General features: G+C 40.2%; 1 protein-coding gene across 1 annotated transcript in view; it reads right to left on the bottom strand.

The window, feature by feature from the left end:
- The window catches only part of MROH2B (maestro heat like repeat family member 2B), a 68,922-nt gene that overhangs the window by 22,441 nt on the left and 35,269 nt on the right, over positions 1 to 11,212 (bottom strand). The window contains exons 18-26 of the mRNA XM_082454545.1: positions 10,154 to 10,261; positions 9,452 to 9,604; positions 7,121 to 7,147; positions 6,283 to 6,402; positions 5,993 to 6,072; positions 985 to 1,120; positions 794 to 889; positions 445 to 534; positions 2 to 122 (exon numbers count right to left, since the gene is read on the bottom strand). Of these exons, the coding sequence (XP_082310671.1) occupies positions 2 to 122; positions 445 to 534; positions 794 to 889; positions 985 to 1,120; positions 5,993 to 6,072; positions 6,283 to 6,402; positions 7,121 to 7,147; positions 9,452 to 9,604; positions 10,154 to 10,261 (931 nt within the window). The remainder of the gene's footprint in view (position 1; positions 123 to 444; positions 535 to 793; positions 890 to 984; positions 1,121 to 5,992; positions 6,073 to 6,282; positions 6,403 to 7,120; positions 7,148 to 9,451; positions 9,605 to 10,153; positions 10,262 to 11,212) is intronic.

The raw sequence follows: 11,212 nt of genomic DNA, 5'->3' as shown, positions 1-11,212 counted from the left end.
CCTTTTATGCAGAACAGACCAATAGCCGAGCTTGCAGCCGCCTGGCGGATGGAGGGCAGGGTGTCACAGGAATGAGGAGCCAGGAGGCCGAGGAGTGAGCCGATTTTAAAGTTCTCTGGTGCCTGCAGGACAAAGGGGGACCCCAAGGTGATGGGGTGGCTTGACGATGTCCCAGGATAGTCCCAACACTGGATATTAAGTCCCTCATTCCTTCCGTGCAGGCCCTTGGAATAAAATGGAATCTCGGACTTTAAGGCCGTTGGTCAAGTAAGCGAGCAGGTGAGCAAAGACGCTCTGGGTTAGGACAGACCTCGCTGGCGGTTCTCCGGAAAGACTCCACCTGGGACTGGAGATCAATCCCGCACGAGTTTTGGATTCCAGCGGCCTCAGGGGTCCCCGCTCTTAGCAAGCAATGCCATCCATCCGTTTTAGGGGCTTCCTTACCTCAATATCATTTGTCAGCACTTTCGCGGTGATCTGGAAGGCTCTTTCCCTTTCCCACTCTTTTTGTGAAACAAGCCACATTCGGAGAAGCTGTTGGTCAAAAAGTAAAAGTCCTTTCCTTAGTATCCTTGTATTCATTTGCTCTCGTTCTCTCGCTCTCTCTCTGCCTCCTCTGGAACAGGGTGCTGGCCTCCCCACAAACCCTTTTAAAGCGGGCTGGCCCTACGTGGTGGGCTACGTGGGTCGGGCTGGACGAGTCCCTGAGACGAGGATGAGGCAGAGTTTGGAGGGTGCCTTGGAGCACCGATTAGGGACCATGGGAGTCAGCTTGAGCAGCGGCCCTACTCACGTTGAACATTTCTTGACAGTCCTCTGCTTTCACGTTATCCCACATCATGGCCCTCAGCAGCTTCCCCAGAGCATCCATGGATCGCTCGTAGAGAAACTGAAATCAGAGTGAGTGCGAGGGTCAGGCCGAGGGGAGCAAGTTCATTCATTCTACTCCACGCTTCACTCCCCTCGGGCCTCGCCCCCTCATACATGAATGTGCTCCTTGTCCTTGTCTGTCTCGCCCTCATTTTTGAGTTTTTCCAGAGGTGGAAGGGGCAGCAGCTTCCGAATGTTCTCCTCGAGAATATTAAGATGGTCATTCAGTGAGAGCTGAGGTTTCAGTTTACTGAAACGAGAACCACGTGGAGGAGTGGATATTAAGTTGACAAACAAAACATAACCCAGTAGAATTCCCAAGAACTGCCAGTCTGAAGGGGTCAGGTACGTTTCTGATGGGTTGGGATGTTGAGGGAGGTGGTGATGGAAGTAGAGAGAGACTGGGGACATAGAACCAGACTGTAGCGATGGGCATAGTCCACAGGCTTCAGGTCTAATTTATTAGAGTGATAAACAAACCACCACTTGCTTTGCATTACTTTACCCTTTATTATATGATCTAACATTAATCTACTTATTTTCTTCAGCACTCGATTGTGTGTGCGTGGGTGTGTGTGTGATAGAGAGAGAGAGAGATTCTAAGTTTGGAGCAGTGAGTTTTATAAATTTCATATGTCCCCTCATGTTATATGTAGTGTCACACATACTATAGGTTCTTATAAATGCACAAGTGAATAAATGATAATGGAATCTTCCTTCTTTTCTTCCTTTCTTTCCTTCCTCTCTCTCTCTCTTTCTTTCTTTCTGACGTATACTATAGACATTATGAGGATATAAACAAACCTGGACATAACTGGGAAAAATGCAAATGTTCAATAAACATGAAAAACTCCATTTGTTATTAAATAAGTGTAAATTAAGACAATACAATACCACTTGTCAGCAACCAAATTAACAAAGAAGTTAAAAATGATGACACTGTCAGAGAAAGGTGAAATTGGTTCTCTCACTGGAGAGTAAAAGTCAGTAACAGCTGGGACAGCTCTATTGAAAGTGTTAAATATGTTGATAGATGCTGAACAATCTTCTCATCCTTACTGTCTGGCTGGCTGTTTAAAAAACTCAACTTATTGAGCTATAATTTACGCACAACCAGCTGCATCCATTAAAGTGTGCAATCAAATGAGTTTCATACTCATGGAACCACCACTATAATCAATATAGAACATTGCTATCATCCCCCAATTTTTCCTCATGCTTCTTTGCAGTTCGTCTCTTCCTCTACCCTGGCCCAAGGCAACCACTGATTTGCTTTCTGCCATTAGAGATTAGTTTGTAAGTTCTACAGGTGTCCTGTCCATGTGAGGATAGCCATTAGCAACATGTGGCTATTGAACACTTGAGTTGTGGCTGGTTTGATTTAAAATATGCTGTAATTGTAAAACACACTGGATTTTGAAGATTTAGTATGAAAATCATGTAAATTATCTTATTACTTCTTTATTTTAAATACTTGAAATAATATACTGAATATATTAGATTAAAATTAATTATTAAAATTAATTTAACTTGTTTCTTTTTACACGTTTAAAAGTGGCTACTAGAAAATTTTAAATGACATATGTAACTTGTATTATACTTTATTTCTACTTGACAATACTGTTCTGGAGGCTGGTTAATTCTTAATTTATCTTCAAGATTTATTTGCACTTTCTTTAAACTTCCCTCATCTTTGTAAACATGGCAACTTGTGCCTTCCCTTATTTTGCTTCTTATCGAGTTTTAGAGAAATTATGTGAATGTGTTTTGCATTTATTTCCCCTAGTTGACTAAAACTCCTTCAGAGCAAGGCCGTATTTTGTTCAACATTGTCCTTTTAAAACCTAGCTCAGTGTCTGATACATGGATGCAGCTCAATAATATTTATTGAAACAAATGGTCAACTTTTATAATTAGAAGTTCAGAGAACACTTTTTGCACAAGGGTGTTCACCAAAGTATTACTTATAGTTTTTAAAAACAATAAATAATTAAATGTAGCAATAGGAGGTTGATTAATAATTAAATGTAACAATATGAGGCATATCTATGCACCAAGATATTAGGCAGCCATTAAAAATGATGTTTGTTACCTCAACATAATAAATGCCACATATGAAAAGCCTACAGCTAACATCATGCACAATGGTGAAAGACTGAAAACTGTCCCTCTAAGATCAGGAACAAGACAAAGATGCCACTTCTATTTAACATAATACTGGGAGTTCCAGCCAGAGCAATTAAATAAGAAAAATAAATAAAAGGCATCCAGATTGGAAAGGTGAAGTAAATTATCTCTGTTTGCAGATGACATGATCTTATACATAGACAATCCTAAAGAATCTACAAAAAATATTAAAACGAATAAGCAAATTCATCAGAGTTGCAGAATACAGGGACTTCCCTGGTGGCTCAGTGGTTAAGAATCCGCCTGCCAATGCAGGGGACACGGGTTCAAGCCCAGGTCCGGGAAGATCCCACATGCCGTGGAGCAACTAAGCCTGTGTGCCACAACTACTGAGCCTGTGCTTTAGGGCCTGAGCGCCATAACTACTGAGCCCACGTGCTTCAACTATTGAAGCCTATGTGCCTAGAGCCCATTCTCCGCAACAAGAGAAGCCACCGCAGTGAGAAACCCATACACTGCAACGAAGAATAGCCGCCGCTTGCCGCAACTAGAGAAAGCCCACGCACAGCAACAAAGACCCAACACAGCCACACACACACAAAAAAATTGCAGAATACAAAATCAACACACAAAAATCAGTTGCATTTTTATACACTTAAACAATGAACCATCAAAAAAAGAAATGAACAATTCCATTTACAATAGCATCAGAAAGAATAAAATACTTAGAAATAACCAAGAAGGTGAAAGACTTGTACTCTGAAAACCACAAAATGTTGCTGAAGGAAATTAAAGAAGACACAAATAAAGAGAAAGACATTCCATGTCCTTGGATTTGAGTATTTATTATTGTTAAGATGTCCATACAAAGCAGTCTACAGATTTAATGGAATTCCTATCAGAATCCCAATGACACTTTTTGAAGAAATAGAAAAATCCATCCTAAAACTCACATGGAATCTCAAGTGACCCCAAGTAGCCAAAACAATCTTGAAAAAGAACAAAGTTGGAGATCTCACACTTCCTGGTTTCAAAACTTATTACACAACCACAGCAATCAAACCAGTATAGTACTGGCATAATTAAACAGACATGCAGACCAATGGAATACAATAGACAGCCCAGAAATAAACTCTAGTGTATATGGTCAGATGATTTCCAACAAGGGTTCCAAGACCATTCAGAGGGGAATGATATTGGATTTGGCAATGATTTCTTGGATATGACATTAAAAGCACAGATGATGAAAGTACAAATAGACAAATGGGCCTACATCAAAATTAAAAACTTCTGTGCATCAAGAACACAATTTAGAGTAAAAGACAACCTATGGAATGAGAGAAAATATTTGCAAATCATATATCTAATAAGGGGTTAATAACCTTATAGAGAATAGACAGAATATAAAATATATAAAGAACTTCTACAACTCAACAACAACAAAAAGAAAGAACCAAAAAAAAAGGGACAAAGGATTGAACAGACATTTTTCCAAAGAAGACATACAAAGAGGCAATAAGGCTATGAAAAGATGCTCAAAGTCATTAATCATTAGGGAAATGCAACTCAAAGCCACAATGAGATACCACCTCACACCCATTAGGATGGCTACTGTAAAAACAAACAAACAGAAAATAACAAAGTGATGGCAAGGATACAGAAAAATTAGAACCCTTGTGCACTGCTGGTGGGAATGTAAAATAGTGTCACTGCCGGAGAAAACAGTATGGTGGTTCCTCTAAAGATAAAAATAGGCTTGCCATATGATCCAACAGGCTTACTTATGGGTATATACCCAAAATAATTAAAAGCAGGGTCTGGAAGAAATATCTGTGCACCCATGTTCATAGCAGCATTATTTACAATAGCCAAAATGTGAAAAACACCCATCAGATGAATGTCCAACAGATGAATGGATTAACAAAATATGGTATACACATAGAATGGAATATTGTTCAGCCTTAAAAAAGGAATGAAATTCTGATTCATGCTACAACATGGATGGACCTTGAAGACATTGTTCTAAGGGAAATAAGCCAGGTATCAAAAGATAAATACTGTATGATGCCACTTACATGAGTTACCTAAAGTATAAAATTCACAGAGACAGAAAGTAGAATGGTAGTTGCCAGGGCTGGTGGAAGGAGGGAATGAAGAGTTGTTTAACGGGTACAAAGCTTCAGTTTTGCAAGATGAAAAGAGTTCTGGAGATTGCTTTGCACAACAATGTAAAAGTACTTAACACACTGAACTGTACACTTAAAAATGGCTCAGATGATAAACATGTATATTTTACCACAATCAAAAATTTAAAAATTTAATAAAAAATGACGTCTGTGAAGAGTTGGTAATAACATGGGAATATGTAAGATGAGGGGAGAAAAAAAAAACAGGATAAAAAATCATATGCAGAGTAGAATCTCAACTCTGTAACCAACATGGAAGAATAGAAATAAAGACCTGGAAATATACCAAAATGTTGATAATAAGGGGGGGGAGGATTGGGATGATTTTTATTATTTTTAAAAACTTTCTATAGTTTCCAGGTTTTAACAGTGAACTTCTATTTCTTTTACTGCAGGGGAAAAATATTATTTTAAAAACGTGCTTAAAATTATTATCTTCTTCAGGCTTATTGCTGCTAACCAAACTAGGGTGTGATTAAGGGTTTCATATATTTCTAATGGGAAGATTAAAATTTGCCTACAGGCCAAGATAAATTATTTTTGCACAGAAATTTCAGTCCTCATATATCAATAAGTCTGACTCTTGTAAGCAGCTCCGCTAGTCCCTGTGAGTCAACAAATGATCAGGCTGTTAGTCAATTCTGTCACTCTGGAAAGAGATAAAGCCCCCATTTGAAATAACCTATTGATGAACTGTGTTCATGTTTGATCGGTGCACTAGAGTCTGCACCGATCGATGTCAGTTGATCAGAATAAGGAGATGGGGGAGGAAATATTTTTTCAATGAGAACAAACAAAAAATTCTCTACCTGAGGTATCTGATGGCGATTAAGGCTTTCCACCGAACAGGGCTAGCCAAGGAATCCAGGGGCTCATCTCTGATGAAGTCCTGCAACACAGACAAGGAGGTGAGCTGTCTCAGGAAGGACCAGGGGAGTTTCTAGACGCAAAGAGGTGGAAACCTCATTGGACCATTGGGCACCCTCAGGCAGAAATATGGCCAAGGTCTGTTCTTTGGGACTGGCGAATTTTACCCATGACCTGCACTCTTGGTAATGAACTTCTCAGGGTCTTGCCCATGTCCTCCCTGCACACTCACCAGCATGTAACCCAGCAGCACCTCCTTGTAGGAAAACTTGAACTTCTCATCCTCAGCATCTTGGACAGCAATGGCAATTTCCGTGATACTTCTTATAAAACTCATCTGCAGATCCATGTCCTAAAGCAAAATGACTCACAGTGCAAGCCAGGGTCTTAGGCACCACACCCGGTTCTACACATAGGGTTGAAATATGTGCTCACACAGGAGTGACACTGCTCCTTTTGCCATCTCCACCTTAGTCTCGGATCCAAGTTGCAGGGAAATTGAGAAACTAAGGTCAATCTCCAACCCCTCCAGCTCCCACCATAAATTGAGGTTTCTCTAGAGCAGTGGCTTTCAAACATTTTTGATCAGAAATCAAAATAGGAAACAGTTTATAATTCTACCCAGTACTTACATGAGCAATATAGTGAATATATATGTATAAAATACATAACTGAAATAAAAGTTTTATGATATTTATTATTGCTATATGCAATATACTCTTCTATTTCTCTTTTATTTCATTACAAACATTTTGCTGGTTTTGATCTATATTAAATTGATTTCATGATCTACTGGTGGTTTACAACCCACAGTTCTAAGAACACTGTTCTAGTTTACAGTCTAACTTCCAAACCACCTAGAACCAAATACAGCTCCTTGTTCTGTCTTAACTTAGACTCAGGGTTCCTGGCTTCAGAACTGGATTAATTAGTTATATTTTGGGATCCTTTCCTGTGGAATCAAATCAAGAGAACATTTATGCTTACTGTACTTCCAGGGAGCATGATTTGTATTCAAATATATTTATACTCAAACACAGGTATTCAAATATATCACATATGCTGCATACCTTGTTCATCACAGCCATGCCCAGAACCTGAAAAAAATCAAAGGCAGAAGCAGACACTAGGGCAGCAGTTAGAGTTCCCTCATCGCAACAAAAAGACCCACCCATCAACCTGAAGGACAACAGTGAAGCAGGATGCCGAGTCTTTCCAGCTGGTGGGAGCTGTTGACTCCCTCCTCCAGTTTCAAAGGGAGACCCTGTACACTGGTAGATTCTTTGCCCTGGGTGAATCATGACTAAACTTCAGAAAGCAGCATAAAGGTGTCAAGCCTTTGGGCTTCAGGCTTCTCATTTTAAAGAGGCTCTATCAGACTTTGGTAAGAAAAAGGGTATTAAGGCTCTTGGCAGAAAGAGCGGTGAAAGGTTATAAAATGAAAGTTAATAGGGCAGCTGACTTTGGAATTGAGATATAGTTAGTTCTGCGACAACACCTTTGTTGAAAATGCAAATTTGTTCCAACGAAACTGATACATGAGGGAATACTTTTAGCATATTCTGAATTTTGAGTTTCCTTATGCACAGTTTTTTCCGTGAGAGCAAAAAGGTGCAACAGTTGAACTGAGCCGCATAGGAAGACTTGTGCACATACCTTGAACATCTGTCAGCTGCCTTTGTTTACTGTGTGTGGTGAGCTGCTGTCATTCAAATCTGGCATTACAGCTGTTTGTCAGATTTCAGATAACCCTCTTTCCCACCACCATTTCATAGCAGCTCATAAATTGCACAGCTGACTCCAGGTGTTTTTCAAGGAAACGTGCCGTCATTTCTTGGTAGTATTTATATATTTCCTAAATGTTTTTTAAATTACTTTTGAAAATTTAATTCTGGTTTTTTTTTAACGTGTCATTGATGGGGTTTTTTGAATGTTGTTCCCCTCACCCCATTTCCGCCATAATCCCTGTGGTTTTTCTGGTACTGTCTTGTGCAAATGTTGCCTTATAGCAGAACTAACCTCAAAGTGTCCAGTGATCTTTATCTGAAACATCTTTGTCTCTTTCCTTTTTTATTTTTATAATAATTTTCCTCAATGATGGACTAAATATTAATGTAACATAAAACGTCTTTGAAAATTGTGTTTTCAGTTCTCATCATTGCTTATCAAATTTTGGGTATGTCAGAATCACTTTTTGAGGAAGGTGTTAAAATTACAGATTCAGTGATCCATCCTTGAAGACTGATTCATTAGGGATCTCTATTTTTAACAGGCTTTCCAGGTAATTGTCATGCAGCTGAGGTGTGGGGATCACTGCCCTACATCCTTCCACTAGCAGGTACCTATATCTACAATACCGTGAGCTCCCTATGAGTCCATTCTTCTCACATACACACATGAATAAATGCCAAGGGCACAGATTTATCAAACAGGTGGTTTGTGGAGGACACAGAAGAGGAGATAAAGGAACATAAAGTACAATCCCTAACATCAAGTTGCTGTCAATCTAATGGGAGAAACAGATGTGCAGGTTATCAGCAAAAACCCCTAGACCTGGCTGTGAATAAGAATCATTCATAAACCTTTAAAAAATACAAATGGCAGACCCTACCCCAGACTTACTGAGGCAACCCCCCTGGATAATGAATCTCGGAAGCCATATTTTAAACTTGATTGCTAGGTGGGTCTTAGGTGGCTAACTTGGTACTAATCAGCAAAATGGCTGAACTGACAACATGTAGAAAGCATTTTATTAAAGATACAAAAAGTGCTATGGGGGACAGAAACGACTGGATGAATTCGGTTCTGTGGTTCTGAGGCAGAAGCATCCTTGGCATGTTTGAGGGGCGTCAAGGATGGTCAGCGTGGCTGGGATGAAGGTGGAGGGGGAAATTAGTACAACTTGAGGTGGATTGAGTAGATTGACAAGTGATGCATTTTACTCACTTAAAAATACATAAATGGCTCTTACTATTTGTGAGGTACTCTTTTAGATGGCTTATAAGTATTACCCTATAAAAGGTTAAACAGCTACCATTAGCAACACATCAGAGACTATTACAGGGAAGTAATAAGCCAGCTGCCCTAAAGTAGTACAGGAGTCATTGCTTTAAGTTTAAATGAGGGTGAGATCATGGTGGGTACAACTGGTCTAGGAAGGCAACACGGGAGTGGTGGGATGTGAACTGCCCAAGGTCTTAAGAAAGAAACAAATCGCTCAACTCTGCTTCATAATAAAATATTCTCTTTCCATAGGTTCTCATCCTCCAAACATACTATACCATACCCTATCTTTCCTTTGGTCTGTATCCTTTGAGCATGAAGATTTCCAAGAGCTGAGTCCCTCCAAGTTTTGGGAACCCCAGCCTTGGAAATCGAGGTGGCCCTGTGTTGGTCGTTACCTGAGAGCACTGGCCATAAAGAAACAGGACTTGGGATACGATGTCTTGATCAAGCCTGGTGAGGAGCTGCCTCTTGGGAGCATGGAGGGCCATAGCTCCATAGATTAGCATGATGTCAGTCTTGGTCAGGCTCTTTTTCCCAGAGAAAATACCCTGAAGAGGAGGAAAGAGAGACATAAAAAATATGACTGAAGGAGTTTCTTTTTCTCTCATATTTTTTCCTAATTCTATGGGCCACTACGGGGGTTAAGAAATGGGATTGAGATTATTACAATTAGTCTAAAGCTGATACTCTTGCCGATATAAATTTAAACACACAGGACGGTGTTGTGGATCTATCAGGCGTTAAGAGAGGTACCTGTGAGAAGGCTTGCATTACTTTTTACTCATTAAATCCTTCTCCTTTAGGGGAAGCAGAGTGTACACAATGGAAACTGTCCATGAGGCCTGAGCAGCTGGGACAAACCTAGGCACACACGGAGCTCCTTAGGGCCTCCCAGGTCAGCATTAGTGACAGAAAGTGGAGGAGACTTGGTACCTAGCTGGTCATTCTTCAGGGTTTGGGTTCGGACAGTTCTGACCTGGAATAAAGACCTGGGGATGGGAGCAAGTATAATACAGAGAAAGGATATTCACTGAAGGAGTCAGTGTCATTTGCCTTTGCAAACCAAGGGCTTTGGAGGAAAAGATTCTTCTTTTTACCTTGCATCGATTCATGAAAAACTTTTCCCGATCTTGGAATGTTTTAAGAATTTTTAAAACAATTTCAAAGTGGTTCTCGGCACAGTATCCTAAGATAGATGTTATTCCCTAAAATCGGAAAAGATAGGACATTTTGAGTTTATTCATCTATTCAACAAATATTTATTGAGCACCTATTATGTGTCAGGAACTCTTCTAGGTGCAGGGGATACAGGATTGAACAAAACACATCAAACTCCCCATCCTTTTGAGTGTACAACCAGGGGAAGTCATGGGGAAGTGACATAAAGTGAACACATAAATTTGATAAGCATGTAAATGTAAATGTATAGTATGTCAGAAGGTGATAAGTGCTATGGAGATAAGAAAAGCAAAAAAAAAAAAAAAAAAAAGAGTAGAAGCTGCACATTGGGGGGAGTTGGCAATATAAATAGGGTGCCCAGAGAAGGCCTCAATACAGGGTGACATGGAGAAGAGTCCTGAAATAAGCAAGAGACTGATCCATTGGACTACCTGGGAAGCAGAGTTCTAAACAGATGGAGTAAGTGCAAAGGCCCTGAGGTCTATCGAGGAGGGCAGAAGGAACAATCAAGGGGAAGTGCAGGATGAGGTGAGAGAGGAAGTGGGGGTTGGTCTGAGTAGGGCCTTTCAGGCCACAGCCAGTAATTTGGATTTCTAATCTTAGACTAGTGGGAAGCCAGTGGAGGTTTTTTTGAGCTAGAGATGACTGTCGTTTCTATAGAATCCCTCTGCTGCTGAACCCTTACTGTATCTCAAGTGGCTAAAATGTTGAAAGCTGGTAGCTCCTGTTTCACGCTCTATGGTCATATTTCCCCCCTTGCCCACATTCTTCCCACCTGTCTTGCTCGAGGCTCACTTCACTACTGTACCTTCATGGCAGTTTGTTTATGAGTCCTGTTATATTTCATCTGATTGCACAACCCTGCTAGAACCACCATGACCACTGTCACCAAGGTCTCAACCAGCACTGTTCTTAGTCCTCAGATGCTAGGCCACATACTCTCCATTATCAGAAGATGCCTGGAAGAGATCTTTAAA

Source organism: Balaenoptera physalus (assembly GCF_965194825.1).
Source record: "Balaenoptera physalus genome assembly, chromosome: 3".
In the NCBI taxonomy this organism is placed as follows: Eukaryota; Metazoa; Chordata; class Mammalia; order Artiodactyla; family Balaenopteridae; genus Balaenoptera; species Balaenoptera physalus.
This window is presented reverse-complemented; position numbering and strand designations above follow the sequence as displayed.